At 46.1% G+C, this 22680-nt stretch overlaps 1 protein-coding gene across 3 annotated transcripts in view; it reads left to right on the top strand.

Annotated features, from left to right (window-relative positions):
• Positions 1-22680, top strand: part of ABCB1 (ATP binding cassette subfamily B member 1) — a 777038-nt gene that overhangs the window by 386108 nt on the left and 368250 nt on the right. For all 3 annotated transcript variants that reach the window (XM_069648389.1, XM_069648388.1, XM_069648387.1), the window contains exon 12: positions 21750-21875. In XM_069648389.1, coding sequence (XP_069504490.1) covers positions 21750-21875 — 126 coding nt within the window. The remainder of the gene's footprint in view (positions 1-21749; positions 21876-22680) is intronic.

Here is a 22680-nt window from a genome sequence, read left to right on the forward strand (position 1 = left end):
AGGGACGGCGCTACAATGTGGCAGTTCTTGGTGGCCTCCTCGGCCACTATCAGGGGGCCGCTCTACTGGCACTAAGAACATTACACCTTGTCCCTTTGTAAGGGAATGCAGAAATAATTACCCCCAACCATTCATGAGTCTTGAAATGCTGTTCTCATTCCAAAGGACTGTGCATTGTTGAAATAGAGCAATGCTCTTATTTTATTAATGTTTAGAGAAATATTTTTCCCATTTGAGGATGCCATACCGTTTTGTTAATTTATTTTTGTGGGAAAAAAAACTGGTGGATGTTTCTGAAAAGCAAAGATATAGTCAATGCCACCCTAGAGTCTTTCCCCAGAAAAAAACACAATTGTAGCAATGGTTGTGTGTGAATGTGAACATGGGTTTGCATATAGTTTTATTCCAGTGCCTAATGCCTACACTGTGTCAACTATGTAGCGTTAAAGAAAATACATATTTATTTTGAGGTTTTATGTAGTGTGGAGCACATACTGGCATGCATCAGAACACTGAACATACAAAGAGGAAAAGAAATCATCAATATTTAGATGATAAGCAAAAAATACTAGTACCCGAGGGTCAACCAGAATGTAACAACCATTCTGATTGGCCTTCGCCGGGGCTTTAGCCGGCCAGGAATCCCTCGGCCGGGATTCCACTCCTTTGTTCCTGGCGGGGGGCGTGGCAGCCCCTCAGCCAATGAGGAGGCTCGAAGCGGGGCCATCCCTGCTCCGAGCCTCCACACGTCTGGAGGCCGCCATCGTCCCCCTCTGGGGATTGAAGTACTTTTTTTTTTCCACCGCCCCCCTCCCCTGCACCTAATCCCCTGCCCGCCCTCCCAACGCTACTTACCTTTGTATTTCTCCTCTTCCGGAGCAAACGCGCTGGAAACACTTCTGTCCCCAGTGCGTCCGCTCCCAATGGCTGCCATGTAAAGGGAAAACTGACTCAGTTTTCCCTTCCTGGCGGTCATTCCCTTTGAATTTTTTTGTTTTGTTTTTGTTTTCTCTTCCGTACAGATAAAATGCTATTAGTACCCCGGTCTGGCAGGCCGGGTACTAATAGCTATAAACCCCTCGCCGCGTGGGCATTACCGAGTCAGGTAATGCCCCTGTGGCTCTGGGGTCATTGCTTAAGTAATGACCTATCGGCCACTTCCAGTTGCAGTTTTCGGCTAGAGGAATGTCAGTGCTAATTGGTGGCCTATTTCTTTGCTTTAAAATGCACACGAGACACCAAAGTGTGAGATATTCACAATGAGGTATTGCAATTTATTCACAGCTTATGTGGGCCTCTTTGGGAGGATTCAGCGTTTACCCTAAACCACTGTACTTGGAGAGACTTGAGAGACTCCCTGTTTTCAATGCACGGTGGCGAACGCCTGTGAACCCTAGCATTGCTTGTGCCAAGGTTGTGTTAGCACTAGTGACACTCAAGTTCTTTAGTCTATCAGCAGTCATATTTACTGACTAGTGGAGTGACATTTCCTCCAGGGTCACTATTCTTTCATCAAGAGAGCGGTCATCCTCATGGAACGCTTGGAAGTCAGGCGATCAACCATTTGTTCATCAACTAGTTTTAATGCATGTTGGGAACCCTCCCCCTGGCTGTAGAGAGGGGGGCAGCAGGGTCTCATTTTAAGCAGACTGCTATGTTTTCATTATGATCCCCCTTATCTGAAAACTAAGCAATACATTTGACTCTACCCCCCAACTACTCTTAGACCCACTCCTCTTTCTGAGTCAAGAGTGACTTATTTTTAGTCTCATCAGCACCTTCTATATCTCTTATCGACAACGTTACCCCCCCTTCCAGTACAGAGTGAACAGCACTGCCACCTGGTGTGATGCGACCATCCCAGGAGTATCTCTGACGCAATCAGTAAGGAGTGCCTTGAGACTTAGCTTGCGAGCGAGTTAGCTCTTTTAGTTAAAGAAGCACCCCAACCACAGTTACTCATAATGCTTTACTATGTAATTTAGAAAGTACATTGTTTACATGTCGCCCAGAAGTTTTTTGTACCCCAAACTTAATTACTCTGAGCACTGCACAGTGCACCACTAATTGAGTGATGGTTTTGATTGTAGCTGTAGATGTTGGTGCCTCATTCATATCCTGCTTTTGTTGAGCCAGTTTAGCTTTCTGGTTAATTTCGCAATGATAATGCAAGTCCTCATACCCTTCGCCATGTAGATAATATCTTGTAAAAATTATGGTGTTTACTGCAAGGCTCATGAGTCCTGTAATGGTAACATAAGTGCATAGAGAGGTAACAGGCATCATTAAAGGGCTAATAGTGTCAGTGAACTCGAGGTGTGAGGCCCCTGAGAAGCAAGTGTGTGAGACGTGTGCAAAGGAGGGAATGCTGAAAGAGGAAAATAGACATGAGGCACAAGACAAACCAAGGATGTGAGATCTTTTGTGTCTATTAAGGAACTCGATTTGTGAGACTCACGGAAAGGGCAGCTTGCTTTCAGAGACTCTCATTGTAGTGGATGCATAAAGCTGCTGGAAGTTACATTCACACCTGGGAAAGCGCGCTCAGCCAATCAGGTGGCTGGAACAGTGGATGAGAAACCACATTCTCTGCTCACTGTTTCCAGCCACGCAAGGCCCTTCCCTGGGTTGAGCCATCTTTTTTATTTTTCCAAATATGGGAAGGCCCTCCATCCCTCCCCATTTACCTGCTGGCCTGTAGCTTTGTGCTCCGGTCCCGGCGCTCCTCCCACTTACGGCAACCGCAATAGAAATGAAAATGGGACTGTGTCCCCTTTCCCCATGGCAGCGACTTCTTTTTTATTTCCATCGGGAGATTGGTTGCGTAAGCAACACAAATCTCCTGAGGGAAACAATGAAAACCATTCACACCCCGAATAAACCCCGTTGTCCGAAGGCCTTTCCTCTGTGGGGGTAAAAATATCCGGTAATGGCCTCAACCCTTGCCCCTAGGCCTGAGCAACCCTAGGCTCAGGCTGGTGGGCTGTTACCATCCATGTCCGCCCCCCACAGCACGGGTGAAAGCTATAGTATTCTGTAAGAGAATCAAAAGTAAGATGTCACTGAACCGTATAGCATGTGGTTGAGTTACACATGGTGAAAGTGGGTGGATGGAATTATACCTTTGAGGTACTCAAGGTATGAGGATGTTGAAAAGAGCTCAATGGTGTTGATGCAACGGACAGCATGCTGTTAGAGATCCTGATCACCCACTGGAAAGGGCAGCAGACTGATGAGGAACTTTAGTTGCAAATCCTTAGGAAGGGCACCATGCTAGTAGGGAACCTGGATGTGAGGCCCGCGATCATGGTAACATGATTTTGGGGCTCTGGAATGTGCATCATGCTCTTGAGATGGGTTGCATGTAGTCGAGGGTTGCTGGCAAGGTTCCACAGATGTGGGATCCTTGAGATAGGACCTCTGCCCTCCGTGGTTTTTATAGAGCCAAAATAATTTTAACAGATAGACAGAGATTTTATGAAATCACTTTAAAATTGCAATACCTTGTTGTCATGTCTTGCAACAGATATTATCCTATCAGAAATTCCAGATAATGTTCTTACGATTAGTTTCTATTGGGATATGATTATGTTGGTAATCAATTTCAAATAAATTCCTAAAAGAATCTGCTCACTTTCAGTTATATTTCGTATATATCTTATATATGCGTAGGCATGATTTTCTGCTCCAGATCTCCCTTCTGGATGTTAACTGGGAAAATAGGTATATGGCACTGACTTGTACCCTAATGGGTATACAGCCTCAGCGCGTGGCCTGGTAGATCGGTGCCTTGTGTGTCCACAGCTGCCTTTTGTCTTGCATTACTTTACCCATGTTTACCATGAGGGAAGTGTACATATTCTCTTGGGAGGCTCTTATATGCTCTTGTACTTCCATGTTACAGTGAGTATTAGGTAAGCAGTACATTCTCAGGGTTTCTTGCTTCTTGATATTCTCAGTCTTTGATCTGAGCTGTGGGTGTGTTTGGGAACGCGGGGGAAGGGCAGTGTGCAGTGTATCTTTTCTTGCTCTCTTTCTTGTTATCTTTCATTCTCTTGCTTGTTATTTATACTGCATGGGCAACGTGCCTGAGACTTCATGGGTATCAGCGTGGCACTGATTGTTTGGCTCTCTAAGCAGACATGCTCAACCTTTCAGTTGGGAGCCGGTGTTCTATTGAAATGCACAGGGGAAGAGGCCTGCCACGAATCAATGCCACCTCCCCGAGATATCCGCTATTCCAATGTTTGGCTCCTGTCTGTCTTCAGGAGCAGGGCTCTGCTAGAATGCCTTTGTGCTTTGAAGTCCTTTTGACCTCCTAATTGCATGAAATATTTTTGTGCCTTAAGCAAAAAGACTCCAAAAGACGATTTCACCCAAATGGGAAAAATCCGCTCCATCAATGAAACAAGATTTGAGGCAGTTTTCTGCATAACCCACCCCTATTCATGGAGAACAAGCTCTCCAAAACCAGCCCTCCGCCTGGCAAGTTCATGCACTAGGCCTCTCTTGCCAGCCTTGGTAAGACTGGAGAGCTTTGGGGAATCCCCCTATTACCACCTCCGGGGTTTGCATAATTGAGTGGGGGACTCCCCCTAGGCTTCAGGGTACCCAGGTCGTTCTTAGCCGGTTTGGACCCAGTGACTATGTCACATAATTCTTCCCCTTCTTTCTGCCGGATCACCTGTCTGGTCCTCCCTTTTTGGGCTTATACTCAAAAAATGATTTTTCTCCCAAAGCTTACACAATTTTGATGGGAGTCTATCTCTTGGTTGGATAGGTCTCCCTTACTTTCAGAGGTATTCGAAACAAAATTTTAGGGCCATTGGAAGACTGTCCCCTTGTCGTCTTTAGGGTGGTATTCTCTCAAACATGAGGAGAAAGTGCCTTCTCCAGTTTTGATTGACTTTCAACTTCTCAGCCTTGAGTCAATTTGACCTATTGGGGAACATTTGTCACAGATGTTTCCAGTATATTTCAATTTTAGGGCACCTGGCTAGGTCCCGATTTACCCAGGTGGGTATGCGTAGTATAAACAATAGAATCGGGATGGGGAGATCCAAAAACAACGATACAGAAGTGCTAAGTGTGTGGGTTTATTATGTATTCACACAGGACATGGTAGATAACTTCACAATTTAATTTACATTACTTCCGATAAGCACGAAAGTTAAGTTGAAGAGGACGGACAGGGTTGGTTTATGCAGTAGTGACACAGGTGGGTGTAGGCCTCTGAAGTATAGAGGTCGGCACTACACTAGGATACATGTTGCCTCATAGATCGAGGGGGTATGGAACCCGCAGTTACACAAAACACAAAAAGCATACAACAATCTTTGAATTTTAGCGGGTGCAAGTAGTAGTACAGTTGTGACAGGAAGTTCGACACAGGGAGTGACACAGGGTGTGTTTCGGCCAAAGAAAGTGGCTTGGTTGTAGCCGTCTTTGTGCTGGCCTTCGTCAGGAAAAAGGGGGCACCAGTAGTGGTGCTGTCCGTACTGTCTGTGGGTGAAACAGAGTAATTAGGATCTCGGATAATTGTTCGTTCAGTACTATAAGTATTAAATATGGGCCTAATTGTTGCCCACGTTGTACACCATGTGGTGTTTCTAGAAGACAGCTTACCTGCCGTGCAGGGAATCGGGTGGGTGCTGTCGGGGAAGCCGCGAAAAGTGCGGACAGTCCGGTGCTGGGATTAGCACTGGTGAAAGGCTTTAGTTTCCTAGGGGCTGGCGTGGTTCAAAGTCTCACGAAGCCGGAGTTGGGCGTAATTGGACCCCAGTCTGAAATGGAAATTAAAATTAAAACCGGTATAGGTAACCTGTGAGGGTCACATGCGCCAGGGAGTATGTCCGAGTAGGAATCAAGTGGAACTCACTGTTGTCTGGGTGGTACGCTGCCGTGCTGGACGTGGGCTGCTGAGAGCCGGATGAGTCGGACAGCGAGGGAGCCGTGTTGGACTCTATAACGGACAGCCAGTGGTTGGGGACCGGCGAATGGGAACCCACGATTCAAGGGCGGCACCCAGCTTGGGCCAATCAGATGGCTGTGCGCCGTGTCCCAATGAAAAGGCGGTACCCCGTGTGTGATGTTGGGTAATGTAGTCCAAAGTGGTGTACGGGGACTCCTGCTCATGGGTACTAGCACAACATAACAGGTAGGATACATGATTGCAAACAAAGGTCATTTACGTGCGCCATGTGGATGGGCGAATGCCGGTGAAGCAAAATAGACTCTCGTATATAATAGTGTTCACAAGGTGGAGGATAGATGTCCAGTGTATACAAGAGAAGTTAGTGCCAGTGTAACAAGGTGAACAACATTGGATTCTAATGTGTGTCAGGACACAGGGTAATGCTCAATGGCCGAGCGCAGTGGCCACTTGGAGGAGTACTCTAGAAGTGTTTCCATTCGACGGTTACATTTAGGCCGTCTTGCACAGAGTTCAATTTATGGACCCATTTTTGTTCGAGTTTAGTGAGGGCAATGTTTATGTCGCCTCCTCGTCTTTGTGGCTGGAGTTGTTGGACCACGGTCCATGTGAATTGTTCGTGGGTATGCTTCTTCTTAGTGAAGTGTTCGACCAAAGGTTTGTCCTCGACTTGCTCTCTTGAGCAGGAGTCCCCGTACACCACTTTGGACTACATTACCCAACATCACACACGGGGTACCGCCTTTTCATTGGGACACGGCGCACAGCCATCTGATTGGCCCAAGCTGGGTGCCGCCCTTGAATCGTGGGTTCCCATTCGCCGGTCCCCAACCACTGGCTGTCCTTTATAGAGTCCAACACGGCTCCCTCGCTGTCCGACTCATCCGGCTCTCAGCAGCCCACGTCCAGCACGGCAGCGTACCACCCAGACAACAGTGAGTTCCACTTGATTCCTACTCGGACATACTCCCTGGCGCATGTGACCCTCACAGGTTACCTATACCGGTTTTAATTTTAATTTCCATTTCAGACTGGGGTCCAATTACGCCCAACTCCGGCTTCGTGAGACTTTGAACCACGCCAGCCCCTAGGAAACTAAAGCCTTTCACCAGTGCTAATCCCAGCACCGGACTGTCCGCACTTTTCGCGGCTTCCCCGACAGCACCCACCCGATTCCCTGCACGGCAGGTAAGCTGTCTTCTAGAAACACCACATGGTGTACAACGTGGGCAACAATTAGGCCCGTATTTAATACTTATAGTACTGAACGAACAATTATCCGAGATCCTAATTACTCTGTTTCACCCACAGACAGTACGGACAGCACCACTACTGGTGCCCCCTTTTTCCTGACGAAGGCCAGCACAAAGACGGCTACAACCAAGCCACTTTCTTTGGCCGAAACACACCCTGTGTCACTCCCTGTGTCGAACTTCCTGTCACAACTGTACTACTACTTGCACCCGCTAAAATTCAAAGATTGTTGTATGCTTTTTGTGTTTTGTGTAACTGCGGGTTCCATACCCCCTCGATCTATGAGGCAACATGTATCCTAGTGTAGTGCCGACCTCTATACTTCAGAGGCCTACACCCACCTGTGTCACTACTGCATAAACCAACCCTGTCCGTCCTCTTCAACTTAACTTTCGTGCTTATCGGAAGTAATGTAAATTAAATTGTGAAGTTATCTACCATGTCCTGTGTGAATACATAATAAACCCACACACTTAGCACTTCTGTATCGTTGTTTTTGGATCTCCCCATCCCGATTCTATTGTTTATACTACAGATGTTTCCAGGACAACTGGCTCAGGGTGCCCTGACATTACTTTTGCTTCCACTGGAAAAGTTGTTCACTTTATACCTAGGGCGAGATTAGACTTGGATACACCTCCACATCTCTTTACATACCAACAATGCTGTACTCATGTGGCTCGGAACTGGAGTTGGACTTCCAATGGTTGCTACTGGGTGGTGCTTTGGCAGGTGTGACTTAACTGAAATAGATTATTCTACTTTCACATTTCAGGTCGAAAGGTTTTTCTCGAGCCTTTATGAACACACCACAGGTTTGCTGGTGTTTGCTAAATATACTCCAATGTATCCAACACAAGAATGTCAGACAGTACTACCCTGATGATCATTCAGTACTGACTGTTTTGGGTGGAAAATGCTATTTATAAAAAAGCATTGTCCTTGGACAAAACAAAATGTGCCCACCGTGTGTGCTCATTTGGTTCTGAACTGTACGTGAACTTCCAGTGATGGCTAATGTGGTATATGTGTTGAAGCTGAAATGGCTTGTTCTACTTTCATATTTTATGTGGAAAGGTTTTTTTCAAATCTCAATAAACCCAATGTAACGTTGCTGATGTTTACTCTGTGCTTGGAGGTAATCTGTATGCGCGTCCTTGCAGTAACATATCTGCCCTGTCTGCTGTTTGGCGACTGCCAGAATTGAATAAGGCCTCAACTGCTGTCCCTCCCACCTATTGTTATTATTAATGTTTACTAATGTTGACTTATTTTTTTTTTTTTTTTTTTTTATTGAACTTTACTCGGTAAAAACCAAGTTTTGTCAAAATTTCACAATAGTCTAAAAAGCCAGTATCCCTTGATAGCAATAGAATGTGGCCATGCTGCTTTGTCTATCACACCTAGCAAGGTCGCCTAGAGCAAGGCTCCACCATTAGTCACACGCCTGCTACTGTGGCAGATCATCTTCCAAGTTTTGCTGTTTGATTTGGTCAAAAACCAGGTCGATGAGTTTGGCTAAGGCTTGCGACCATTTGTTGTTTTCACCGGAGATCAGTCTATTCCACAGATCATCTGTTCGAAAAATCCATAGATTATTGTCAAGCGGAGGGAGGTACAGATTTCTATATTCCTTTGTATTCACACATTCCATCACTAAATGTTTCAGTGTTTCCGTGGAATTGTTGTTTTTACATAATCTGCAATGTTTAGACCCTCCGCCTCCTCTAATGGCTATGATCTCTCTGGTGGGCAAGAGGTTGCGCCTTGCTCTCATAATTACGGTTCTCAGTCCTTTTTCCGGGAACTTAGCACAATACTGTAAAGGTTTTTTTGCCTTGTTGAAAGTTGGCGGAAGATGGTTCAGGAGTTTATTCCCGGTAGCCTTTTCTATGGTCGAGATCCAGTCCAGGTCTTCTAATTTCTTTTTAATTCTGTCGGGGTTTTCTTTTAGCTCTTTGTCGGAGCATTCAATTTTTGCCAGATCCTCCCTTCTTCTGTTGGCCCAGTTTTTCAAGGCCGTGCACTTCCCAGTTTCGATTTCCTCACAAATGGATGCCACAATGGGTAGTGCATCGGCCATGATGATGTTTCTATATAGGCGCATCGCACTTTGGTCAACCATGGAGGCCAAGGATAGCAGCCCTAGTTCTCTCCTAATCGCCGGCAAGGAGGTGGATTTGGGGAGCCCCAGTACTGCTTTCCACACATATCCTTCCAGTTTATCCCACGTGTTCCGTGGGAGGTATAGCGAAGTCTCTGCTCCATAAATTAGTGTCGGCACCACCTTGGTTTTATAGAAAGTTATCGCCGGAAGCAGGGAGAATTTGCCATATTTGCGGTCAATCGCTCTTGTTTGGGCTGTGAGACGTTTGACTTTCTCCCATAGTTGGCTTTGCAGGCTCTTTTCCGTTTTTGAACTATCCAGGTTGATCCCCAGGTATTTGAAAGACTTTAGAAATTCAAGCTTGGTTTTATCAAGAAATATGTTTAACTTGGTTGTTCCTTTATTGATCACTTTCTCCATTACCATGATTTTTGTCTTAGTCTTGTTGATTGCCAAGTGGTTATTCTCAATGTACTTTTCGAGGTTCTGTAATTTTCTTTGCAGTCCCACTTTGGTCTGATCGATGAGAATAACATCATCTGCGTACATTAGGCGAGGGATCTCCATTTTCCCTATCTTCGGGGGAAATGCCCGGATTTTCGCTTCAGCTGCTTGATAGTCCCCTAAAAAGGCAATGAACAAGGCAGGGGCAAGCGGACATCCCTGTTTGACACCTCGTCTCACCAGAATTTCCCCTGAGAGGGCGCCTTGATTGTTCACTTTGACTCGCATTTTTGTGTCTGTATTTAAGGCCTTCATGGGTTCCAGGATGTTTGCTGGACACTTCCAGCTTTGAAGCTTAGCCCATAGGGTGGGCCTATCGACCATGTCAAAGGCCTTTGAGAGATCGACAAAAGCCAAGTAGACCTTCGGTGCTCCTTCTTTAATTCTGGCTTTGAGAATATTTAACACCATTAAATTGATGGTAGTAGATCCCTTTTTTTGGAATCCTGATTGGAGTGGGTCTTTAGCCGGGCTTTTTTCCTCCCAGTCTCGAAAGTGGTCCAGAAGGCGGGAGGCATATAATTTGCCCAGGATATCCAATAACGCTATTGGCCTATAGCTTGCTGGTTCTTGCCTTGGGCCCTTCTTGTAGATTGGAACGATCACAGCTCTTAGCCAAGATTCTGGCAACAACTTTGTTCTGGTACATTGGGCAAATATTTTACTGATCCACTTAGCCCATTCCACCGGAGATGATTTAAGGTCTACGTTGGTTAGCCCGTCCGGTCCTGGAGCTCTGGATGTTTTCAGGTTCCGTATTGCGGTTTCAATATCTTCAGTGTTGGACAGGTCTACCCATGGTATTGCGTGGTCATGGGTCCCTTCTTCCGTGTTACCAGGGAGTCCCTCGAATTCGGCCGTGAAATACTGCACCCACCTTTCTTCTGCTACCGCATTTGCGGTGATGGTCCTTTGGTCCGCATTCTTGTCCTTTATGAGGGCCCAAAATTCACTAGCTTTTTTAGCGGATAATTTGGACATCATCTCCTCTGCATCTCTTTGATATTGCAAGGCTCTCTGCTGTCTGAGCCGATTTTTATATTTTCGTTGTTCTAGGCCCCAGCTCTTCCAGTCTTCTATTGTGTTGGATTTCTTTGCTATTCTTAGCAATCTGCGGACCACTTTTCTTTTAGTCACCAGCTCTTTGTCATACTGGTGGGCCGTGATGGTTATTTCATTTTTCTTTTTTGAAACCTTGACTTGGTAGGCCACTAACAAGGGCAAGTAGTTTGGTCGTTGCTTGGTGTCCGACTTGGGGTCGCAGCCCTCGATCTGATCCCACGCTCGTTTAATTTTTTCAATGTCTTGTGCCTTCAGACGAAGTCGGGTTTGTTGTGGATTGACCTCGGTCGCCCAATCGTAGAAGTTAGTTTGTTTCTTAGGCGTCTGCCATGTGCATTTCAATAAGTTGTGATCACTATTGGCCGTTTGTTGGACCATGAAACTAGTCAAATCCCTGGTGAGACCGTTAGACACAAAAATGTGATCTAAGGTTGCTTTAGAATCATTACGTTCCCATGTTGGAAGATTCGCTTGATTGGGGAACAGTGTGGCCACGTTTTGAATGCTTCTCGAGCTCAAAATTTTATTCCAGGCCTTTCCTCTCTTTACGGTAGGGTCAACTAGTCCCCGGCAATCAGTGGGGCATTTCATGTTTGCCGTGGGTTCAATGCATTTCGCGTTGAAATCCCTGCATATAATGAGTTCAATTTTCTCAAATTCTTCATAAAGCTGGTCGATCAGGGCACTCATGTTGTCACAGAAGGCTTTCGTGGCTGTGCGCTGAGGATTCCAATAACAATTAATAATTGCCACCCTTTTTTGCAGAGTAATTACAGATTTTGGGTTTTTTTCCTCCTGAGTAGTTAGGATTATTAGTGTTTCGTATGACTGTTTCCACATCGTTGGTTCTGTTAGGCCTGAGCCCGATTTTATCGCTGTGAGCAAACCAGATGATGGTCTACCCATCGGGCCTTTGACTGCCGGTGCGAGCATCACGGAGAACCCATCTAGGGCTGGTTGTTTCATCAGCCACGTTTCCTGCAGGCATAAAATGTCAAACTGGCTTAGGTCCACGTCTCCTGGTGTCGTGAGATGCATATGGCCTCTCGTGTTCCAAGACCCGAGGGTGAAGATGACCTTCCCGGGGTGTTCGCTTATTCTCTCCTTGCAGTTGTCATTGGTGCCAACCGCCCCTGGTCGTTGCTATTTAGCCTGGTTTTTATTCCAGGTCGTCATTAGCCATTTCCATGGTCCCATTGGTTGTTTTTCGATGTTCTCCCTTTTTTCTTTGGGACTACCACAGACCGTCCTCGTATGGTGTCGTTGCTCTTGGTCGGCTTTGCCAGGGGGGCCCCTTAGTCTTTGATCTTCTCTAGGTCTTCTCGGAGAATAGCGCATCTGGTCCTGCTTGTTTTTACTGCTGTGATATCGTTGTAGCTTTATATCATCCCTCTCCCCTACTTCAGTTCCCCGGTTTTGATCCTTTACTTTGTACTCACGTCTATGGTGTTCTTGTCTCTGTTGTGGGTATGTGTATTGATTATCTCGGTATAGTTCTTCCGTTCTTGATCTAAAATGGTGATGTGTTTTAAGCCTCTCCACCCTTCCCTCGTCTCGGTCTTTGGTGCCCTTTCTGTTCTTTAGTTCCGTCAATCGGAAACCCATTTGATCCAGTTCTTGGAATGCCGAGTCATTAATATCTTAATGGCCGCTTCTTTCAGGTGGAGAAACGCTTTCGCCCTCTTCTCCCTATGATAGGGCTCCACCAGCACTAGATCTGTCGTTGAGATATTTTCCAAGCTTTTTACTTTCTTTGTAATTTGTAGAACAGTCGGTCTGTTTAGGATGATAACATTTTTATCTGATGCCATTTGTTCAAGTTTAAATATTCTGGTCACTTTTCGACCTTTTCTTCTCCTTTCAAGATCGTCTTTGTCTAGGCGTTCTTTTTGTGGACTGACCCGCCCATCTTTTATTCTCTTAGAAACTGCGGAGGAGGATGATGTCGTTCTTTTTTTCTTAACCCCACATTGGGGATTGTCATCCTTTGCTCTTTGCCCTGAAGTGCTTTTGGGGCTGGGTTCTTCCGATCTGATTTGTCCCTCTTTCTCTTTATTAGTTGACGGGGTCGAGGTTTCTTTTCCTCCTAAAGCGTCTTTTTTTTCTTTTTTTTCCAGCAGTCCATCAGTTGGTTCGTAAATTTCAACAACCTCGTTTTCCGAATAGGTGGATATATTCATTAGGTCTGAGCGTTCTAAGAATTCCTCCACTGTTATCGGTGATTTGGGCTGGTTGGCTTCTTGGTGGTTTTTGCTTGCATTAGATCCTCTTCCTCTACCGCCCTTCGGGCTGGATCAGTTTTCTGCTTCGTGGGGTTCTTGAAGTTGATTCTTGTTTCCTTTTGCATCCTTACTGGGGTTTTGAGCTTTTGTGGCATCTGCCGCTGGCTCTCTTCCTGTTTGCCTTGATTTAATACAAGCAGAATGTTCTCTTTTCTCTGCGGGCGTGACCCCTCTTCAAACCCTTGAGCCCCCCATGAAGATGATTTTACTTGCAGTTCGTTGTTCCACTTTTCCATCTCCTCGATTTTCTTTTCCAGTACTTCAATTTTTTTTCCCACAGTGTCTTGTAAGTGGGTTGAACCTGTGGTGTCTCTGGTCCTGTAAGTCCTGGTAATGCTTGTCCAAGCTGACGGGCTATGGACTCCTTTTTTCTTTCGACAGCGTCAGATTTTGATGCCCAGTGGTTGTGTTGATTGAGCATTTTTTCACTGGTTTCTCGGAAAAGGGTTTCCATCTGGGCCAATTTCTCCATCGTATTAGATAGGATTGCCGTGTTGTCTTGTACATTCCCCTTGATTGACTCGTATAATTTAAAGAATGGCGCTAAAACGACGGTCATCGCTGACATGATAGCGATCATGTCTGGTTTCTTGTTCGATGATTCGTTATGTAATGACGCTGCAATCTCACTGAGTCGTCTCTGTTTCGGGGGGGTAGGTATTTTCTCCGAACTTCTCGCTTGGGCTACTGAATCGAAGGAGGCCCCTTCTTCTAATAATCCTTGGTCTCTGTCAGTGATTCTCCCCGAACTGGGGGAACCACCCCGCCTCCCAGCCGTCTCTTTGTTCAATTTAGGGAGCGCCTCTTTCCTTCTTGGTGTAGCATTTTGTTGGCCAAAGATTGGGTGAGGCTTCGTCCACGCCCGATGCTCTTCTTTGTTCTTGTTCTTCTGTGAAGTTTGGTCCGTGGTCCTGTCAGTCTCTATCTCTAATCGACACACTTCTTCTTTGTCATTGTCCTCCATCACTCTCTCCTCTATTACTATTGTGCCTGCATCGCCGAGGCTTTCCATTTGTTTGTTCTCGGGGTCTCTCATGGACTGACCCTGTGCGTCCATTTGTCTACCTTCGGGGGCCTCCGACTCTTTTGTTTTTACCGCTTCCCTGGGTAAGTTGACAGTTAGATTATTGGTCATTTCATTCTGGGGCCTATTAGGAGACCCTATTTTTTTTGTTACTCTGATGGTTGGGTCCATACTTTTCTGTTTTTGAGCAGGCTGGGGTTCAGATACTAGTTCCAGCATCTCCGCATCTGATATTTCAGTATCAACGCTTTGTTTTCTTTTATGTTGTTGGGTAAAGAACGATTTGAGCGATTGGAACGACAAGTGGTTGGGGAGCCCTTTAGAAACAGGGGCTCCTCTATTGGGCCCCTTTGTTGGATTTTGTGCCCCCGGTCCCATGTGTTTTCTAGATCTCATGGTTACTCTTTTCTTTGCTCCTTGGGATCTCACAATAGATGGGATAGTAGTTTTGTTTCTCTTCCTTTTTGAGACCCCCACACCTGATATAAGTCAATGTTGACTTATATCATGCGTAATGCCAGACTGCACCCATTTCTAAGAGCAGCTTCAGGGATCGAGTACATGTTGCATGCATCGTTTTGTTCCAAAGGTGAGCATGTTGCTCCCAGAGTATCCTTCCGGCATAACGGAATGTTAAATCATGCACCACAGATCCTTGAGCCACCATCTCTACCCCAGGGTGTTTATCTTCCCCCTATAGTTGTCCACATGGGTAGGTGGTTTCTGGTCCTGGATGTACTCCTGGTCTCATGTAGCTAGTATCCGTAGATTCATCCTCATGTAGATCTAGGCTTGGTCAATGAGTCCTACCTTCTGGCACAAAACAAAATTGTGAGGAACACAATAAAATATAGTTGGCCACCCTTATCAGTTGCTCAAATTATAATCATTATTGTTTGTTTAGGAGCTCTTATATGTCTGGAGCAACTTGCTGGGATAGGTCCCAACTTCCTCATAAACAGAACGCTTTCCCTAAGGTTGAGTTACCTGTGTTGCAGGATAGATAAGCTCTCTTTTGGCCCCTTGTAGTCTGATGGATGTTGTCTGCATGAGGTCCGGGGTTAGACAATTGGTCAATTTTTCCTAGGCCAAGATCTGAAAACATGGGACTCTAGCACCGGACAGGCAGACACCATCATACATTGTAATATTTGTTACTTTGCAGGTTTGATGGTTGGGTGTTTACAAAACGATGATGCTGCAATGCATTCCCCTCCTGTTGGGTGGTCAAAGCAGTCCTTATTAAGGCGTTCCCAGTAGGAAAGAGAAACTGCTCCATTTCTCCTTTTTACCTCCATGACTGTTGTTGCTTTGATTACCTGGATACAGGAGCAGTTGTCTTTGAAGTTCATTCATAATTAAGGTATCTATGAAGAAATCACTTTGAAAAAACTCAGCAAAATATATGAGGGTCTAAGGGGTCAAAAGGGAGCAGGAGGGTGCTGAGGTAGGGGTAATAGTATAGGGAAGGAGGGATGGAGGTAACCCCCAAAATTTAAAAAGAAATGTTGGTGAGTTGTTTCAAAGTAATTTCTTCAAAGAAAATGACTTTGAAAAAATGTGCATCGGCAAAGGGACATGGAACACTAATGAAGTCTTCCAGTTTGTTTTTTTCCACATTGTGCTTTTTCTGCTAGGCATGCGCCTCACACCGAGCAACTCCTCATATCTCAGACTTTTATTCAGAGGTGATAGTGATACAGTAGCTTTATCATCCAGTCTCCCTGCATTTGCACCAAGCGCAAAAGAAAAGCATCAGTGCCACAATTTGGCAAGGTTGCAACGCCAAGTACCCTTGGTCCCAGAAAGGATCTGCTACAAGACTTGGGCTGTCTGGAGCATAACCTATAGCAATAGAGGAAAAAAATGCTTTCCTGGGGGGTGTTCGTAAGCCCGATCAAGATGGCAACAGAGTGATGAGGTTCCTGCTCGCACAAGCGTTCTTTCTGTTTAATTCCCTGCTATGAGGCATTTTTTATTTTGTATTTATTGTTAATTTGTAATGCGCCTATACGCAAGTGTTACAAGGTGCAGCAAGGCAGGATGGGGGGACCGGAAGGAGGAAAGTAGCGATCCAACATTCAGGTCATGCAAGTGCAGCAGCGAGAAGGGTAAGGAGGAAGGGAAGTGGGGAAGTGCAGTAACTGGGTATAAGTTCCCATGAGTAGGAAGAGCCAGGGAGGCCAGGTAGGCAGGGCCAGGGGGAAGAAGAGAATGAATGGGGGTCCACAACAAGTGCAAGTAAAGCGGTTGGACAGGTACATGGGGTGCAAGCCGACCAGCTAAGTGTAGGCAGGGGCGCCTGTGAGAGCAAGTGCAGGTTAAGGGTTGTGAGGTGGCGGTGGAGGGGAGAGTGCATGCAGAGGTAAACTGAGCAGGGGGGGCCTGGCACACTGTAGGACTCTGAAGGCACCAGGCCACCAGTCTCAGGCAGAGGGGGTCATCAGCAGGAGAGTGGGAGGGGGAAGGAAAAAGGAAGGACTTGAGGAGCTTCCAGAACGTAAGGAGATCCAGCTCAAGTCTGAGAGGCGCAGGGAGGCCATTCCAGAGGGAGGCACCTGCGGAGGACAGAGATCTACCCCCACTCTCTGCTTGGAAAAACGTCTGATTTGCAGAGAATTAGAAATAGATGAGGGAACGGATCTAGTGGGGAGGTATTTAGGGAGAGAGAGAGTTGGATACAGCATGGTCTCAGGCCCCAGAAAGCCTTGTGGATTATGGAGAGGGTCTTGAATTTGATCCTGGCAGCAACAGAGAGCCATTGGAGGGGTATAAAGGGCTGAAGAGATGCGGTCCATGGGCTTGAGGCCAAGGATAAGTCTCACAGTCCTATTCTGGATTAGTAGAAGGGGTGAGGGAAGAGTTAGGAAGATTGAGGAAGAGGCTTTTGCAGAAGTCCAGCCTGGAGAGAACCAGTGCTCTGGAGACATTGAGTTTCTGGGGGAAGGTGAGGAAGGGGAGAATGCCTCTGAGGAGGTGTAGCTGAAAGTGGGCCATCTGGGCCAGGTCCATGATATGAGGCGAGAAAGAGAGGAAAGAGTCTAAAATTACGCCATGGTTTTTTGCTTCACACAAGGGTGAGGGTCTGGGGCCCAAGGAGGAAGGCTAGAGTGTGTGAGGGAAAGAGGGAGCAGGGGTCCCAATGAGAAGAATCTCAGTCTTACTGGCATTAAGACATAGATAGTTAATTAGTGCACCATGCCTGAATAGCAGACAAGCAGTCAGGAATGAGAGAGGAAGAAGAGGAAGAGGAGGATAGCTTGAAGGAAAGCTGCATGTCATCAGCATACCACTGAAGGTTAGGAGAGAAAGAGGAGATTAGATGGGCTAGGGGGACCAAGTAGATATTGAAGAGCCAGGGTGAGATAGTAGAGCCCTGACGGACAGCAAAGGTGGAGAGTGAGATGGTAGAGAGGAAATGGGCCAACTGAACCTTGGAAGGTCAGTCTGAGAGGAAGGAGGTCAACCAGTCCAGAGCCAGGTCGTGATGCCAAGGGTATCACACAGCCGATTTATCAGGGAGGCATGATTGTCTGTGTCCAAGGCAGAGGAAAGGTCAAGAAGCAAGAGAACGGAAGGGGAGCTGGAATCTAGATTAGAGAGCAAGTCTTCACAGGTGTTCAGGAGAGCAGTGCCTCTGGTAGCTCTGAAGCCAGACTTGTGGTCGTGGAGACAACCAACAGATTCATTGTGATGGATCAGCTGGGAGATGGTCAGCTTCTCCAAGAGTTTGCCCCGGAAGGGGGTGATGGAGATTGGGTGATATTTTGCCAGACAGGAAGAGTCGGCAGAAGGCTTTTTGAGTGAAGGGTGCACAAGGGAGTGCTTGAGGCATGAGAGGAAGGATCCAGTGGCAAAGGAGTGAAATCAGCCATGGTTGGAGCAAAGGAGACAATGTCATCCTTGATAGTTCTGGAGGAGCAGGGGAGAACCTGTTTGGATGAGACTTTCATAGAGTTTACTTGTCTAGAAACCTCATCAGGTATTATGGGAGAAAAGGAGGAGAGTATGAGGGGAGGGCAAAGGGTGGCCAACGGAAGCCTGGGAGTGGGTGAGGGAGAAGGGTGTGGGTTAGAGGAGAATGAGGACAAGATATCCTGAGTTTTAGAAATGAAGTGAGAAGCAAGAAAAGGGTAGAGGGCCAGGGAAGGCAGAGGAGAAGTGGAGACTGTAGTAGGGTTGGCTAGTTCCTTGCAGATTTTGAAAAGTTCCACTGTATTGTTAGTGGCAGCAGAGATGCAGGCTTGGATATGGGCCCTCTTCTTCAAGCAGATGGACAGTCTGTATTGCCTTTGGAGCAGGTGGAAGGCCAGTTTGTCAGAGGATGTGCCCGAAGCCTACCACTTCCACTCAGCAACTCTGCACTTGCGTTTCAACCCGGCCAGATCAGAGTCATACCAGGAGATACACTTGGCAGCAGGCTTCAGGCGGATCCTCATGACAGTAGCAAGGATATCCATAGTGTTGGAGATGGAGAGTTGAAGTTTGGAGAGGATTGAGTCAGAGTGAGAGTCAGTGGATGGAGTAGGAGGGGGAGTGAAGGTGGCAGCAAAGGCGGCAGCTGACACTTGCTTCATCGGTTGAATGAGAGAGAAGGAGGCGGGCAGTGCCGGCAAAGGCTTAGCCAGAGGACCAAGGAGGTCAAGGTGAGAGGAAAGGAGGGCATGATCAGACCAGTAGAAGGGAATTAACAAGAGGATTGGCGATCGGGAGGTCTGAGGAGATGAGAGCATTCAAGGTGTGTACGGCAGAGTGTGTTGGACCAAAGGGAAGAATGGAGAGGGAAAGAGTCACAGAGGTTTCGGAGAGAACCAGAGGCCACATCATGGGAGCCGAGGTAAATATTGAAATCTCAAAGGAAGAGAAGCTTGGAGGAGGAGGCCACGAAAGAGGAGGTGATGTCAGCCCATTCAGAGAGGAAGTGGGAGACCTGGTCAGTGGGCCTGTAGATGGTGGCCAGGGTCAGAGAGAGAGGCCAGGGAGACATTGAGTCTGCAGACAAGGGATTCAAATGAGGAATAGGACTGAGTGGGTAGGATAGTAGCAGGGAAACACTCAGGGAAAATGAGGGCCACTCCGCCCCCAGGCCTGTTAAGCCCGGGTTTAGAGAGGATCTTGTAACCCTCAGGGAGGAGTGTCACAATTTGTGACAGAGCTGTCCATGAACCATGTCTCAGTGAGGGCAAGGGCATCTAGGTCAAGATCCTCAAGGAGGTGGCAGATGTCAGAGGAATGTTTGACAGCAGAGCCAGAATTGAGTGTATCTAAGTGGGGTAGGTTGCCACTTTTGAAGGTCTTCCGAGGAGGGGTGCAGGAGAGTGGTAAACCCGTCGGAGATGACAGAGGAGCCAGAGGGATGACTGACAGAGGAGAGGTGGGACAGGGGAGGAGAAAGTTGGGGAGAGATGGAACACTGCTATCTAGAAGGAGGAGGTCGGGTTGAGAGCCCTGGGCCATGACAGTGCCATTCTGATAGACCTTAATGAGGACCCTGGAGGAGACAAAGGATGCCAAGAATACCTCCAACGGGTGCCTCCATTAATGGTAGAGGAAGAGAAAGGGGAAAGTAAATAGCCTGTGTGAGTAGTCCAGAGGGCTGGAGAATGAATGAAGAAGAAGGTATTGGTGAGGGTCTGCTTGGAAGCAGCATTGACATAGGTATTAGTGATAGGCAGGCCAGGGTTGGAGAGCAGGAGATCTTTCTTTAACTTTTTCATTCCAGTCTTTGACAGAGGCGTAAGATAGGTGATAGTGAAGCGGTTAGAGTAGATGAGGGAAATTGAGAGCACCATTGTAGAGACTGGGTGAGGGGGGCACTGCAGAGCACGAACCACCAGCGGCAAAGCAATGCAAACAACAGGCCAAGAGAGAACTGTGACAGTCACAATAGAAGAGGAAGAGCATACTTTTTAAACACAACCAACATTAACAGATAGGCAAATTCAACTTTCCTACAGGTGAGTAAAAAGCATACTTTTAAAAACACAGCCAGAAGTGGCAGATAGGCACAGCCAGAAATAAAAGATTTGATTTTTCCTTCAGGCGAGTGAAAAGCATTCTGTTTAAAACATGGCCAGTGTTAGAAGATAAGCAGATTCAACTTTCCAACAGGCAAGTAGCATGCATACTTTTTAAACACTGACAATAATGGCTAGGCATATTCGATTTTTCCTAAAGGTGAGGAAATAGATTTGACTTGTAAAATAGGCTGAAAATCAGGGTAAAAACGTAGCTTTTATCAAATCTAACAGCTTCGGGATGCACACATATGCCAATCTAAGTAGAGGAGAAAAAATAACCAGTTTGAGCAGGGCAGACAATAGTACAGTGACACACAGCTTGATATTGCTGGCCTCAGTGTTGAGAAACAAGCTGAGGTTAGGTACCTATTGCAGAGAGATCTGGTTCTGCGCAAGTTGGTTTGGACACAATTGAGACCAGGCCGGTAAGCACTTTAGGCAAGAGAGAACAGGATGCAAAGTGATTTGTGGAAGTTAATGGTTCTGCCCAAGTTGGGGTGGGGAGGAAGGTAAGGCTGCAGGGGTGTGGTGGTTCGATGTGGCACAATTGGACCTCAAGATAGCAAGCTCGCTCGTGGCGATGAAGGGGGTAAAAAGAGGGCGGAGGCTGCATCCAAAAAGTATGGGGGGTCACTTTGCATGAATTACTCAGGCCTGGCCACAGAAGCTTAAAATCTCTATCCCCAGAAGTGCTTGTCAATGTGTAATACCTTGCTTCTGCATAATATAGAAAGCTTTAGTATTATGTCTGGATTAAGTGATTGGAATTCAGTTGATAAGGGAAAGCATGCTCAATGCTGAAGCACTCATTCAAAGCATGCGACAGAAAGAAGAAAGCAAAGCCTACAGAGAGAAAGTAGCACATGCTACATTTTTAAAGTATTAACTCACTCAATACTCAATTTGTGGAATACTGTTTCATGCCTACGGATACCTTCATGTCAAATCCCAATATATCCTTCCAATTCTATACTGCCAAAGGGTCTTCGGGATGATCCTGTCATGTGCTCACACCAGCCACACGGCGCTACTTCCCACAGTTCTCATTCCATCTCCCACGTAGCTACCAGCCTTAATGGCGCATGTATCCTTGTTCACGTCTGTCCACCCGGCATTATAAAACGTTTGGCATCTGTTAACATATCTAATGCTGAAATGAGAAGAAGATGTCTAGGTGAAATAAGACCAAAGATTTTGATAGTTTCAATATTTTATACATGGCATCGGAGGGGCAGCCAGTTAACATTACCCCGTAGAAGTCATTAGCTTAATGGACTTACGATGGAGATGTGCTAAATCACTGAGCTTGGATAATCTTATTCATGTGCATATGATGCTTTCCAACTGTTTAAATAAGTATATGTTGGGTGAAATTGTGAATAGAAATGTACATGAATGATTAATTATCCGATTTAACTATGACCTGCAAAGTTTGCAATTGAACATTTGTTGATCCTGCATATTTAAGCCAATTGCAATCCATTTTCACAGTTTCATAGTTCTACTTGGGTGCCATGTATCCTTCTTTGCTTAACAGGCCTGTTCTATTTTTCCCTGTTTGTAGGTCTTAACAGGTCTGAATTTAAAGGTGCGCAGTGGCCAAACAGTTGCCTTAGTTGGTAGCAGTGGCTGTGGGAAGAGTACAACTGTCCAGCTGATACAGAGGTTTTATGACCCAGAATATGGCACGGTAAGTAGGGGAAAAATAGGCACTGTACAGATGACTTTTGCAACGTTTTCCCAAACGGCATTAAGTGTACATTAACATTAACCCTTTAAAGTTTAAGGTATGGAACTCTTGTTTGGAATAGAGTTAGAAGCATTACTGGACAACTAATAAAATCACATGTTTTTATGATATTATTGCAATCAAAACATTGCTCCCTACTATGGAAATGAGACCAGATAATACAATTCTGGGGGCTCATTCAGAGTTTGGTAGTGCAGTAAAAAGGGGCAGTAATTCTGTTACTGCCACTAAATGGGCCCCACAGCTTCTGGACCCTCTGGAACACAGTAGGCCCAACATTTCATTGTTGCTAGCATCTGATATGTTCTTGATTTCAGAAAACTACCGCTTTAGAAAGATTTGGCAATACTCCTGCCTGTGAAAAAATGCCACAAAGCGTTGGCTAAGTCTGATAGGCTCTTGGAAATAGAGACTAAGTTTCTTGATTGAATGAAGCATTGAAATATTGTCTATGATGCAAAGAAGAATTGAATGCCTCTAACAATCGTTGACTAAGTTATACTTTGCAAAGTTTTCTGCTAGACGTACCCAGAATGTTATATGCTTGGACTTCCTTACTGCCGACCAATCTCCATTTATCGATATCTGCTACTTTCTGGGATTGGTGCTTCTCACTAAATCAGGAAGGCAGCCAGAAATGTATTTGCCATTTCAAGCAACCACCCTCTCCAGGAACTAAACCAACTCCTCTCTACTGTACATGACACAAAAAAACTCTCTATTTGAAAAAATAATTTTGAGGCAG

This window comes from Ambystoma mexicanum, chromosome 2q, assembly GCF_040938575.1.
Source record: "Ambystoma mexicanum isolate Mex_15411 chromosome 2q, UKY_AmexF1_1, whole genome shotgun sequence".
NCBI lineage: Eukaryota > Metazoa > Chordata > Amphibia > Caudata > Ambystomatidae > Ambystoma > Ambystoma mexicanum.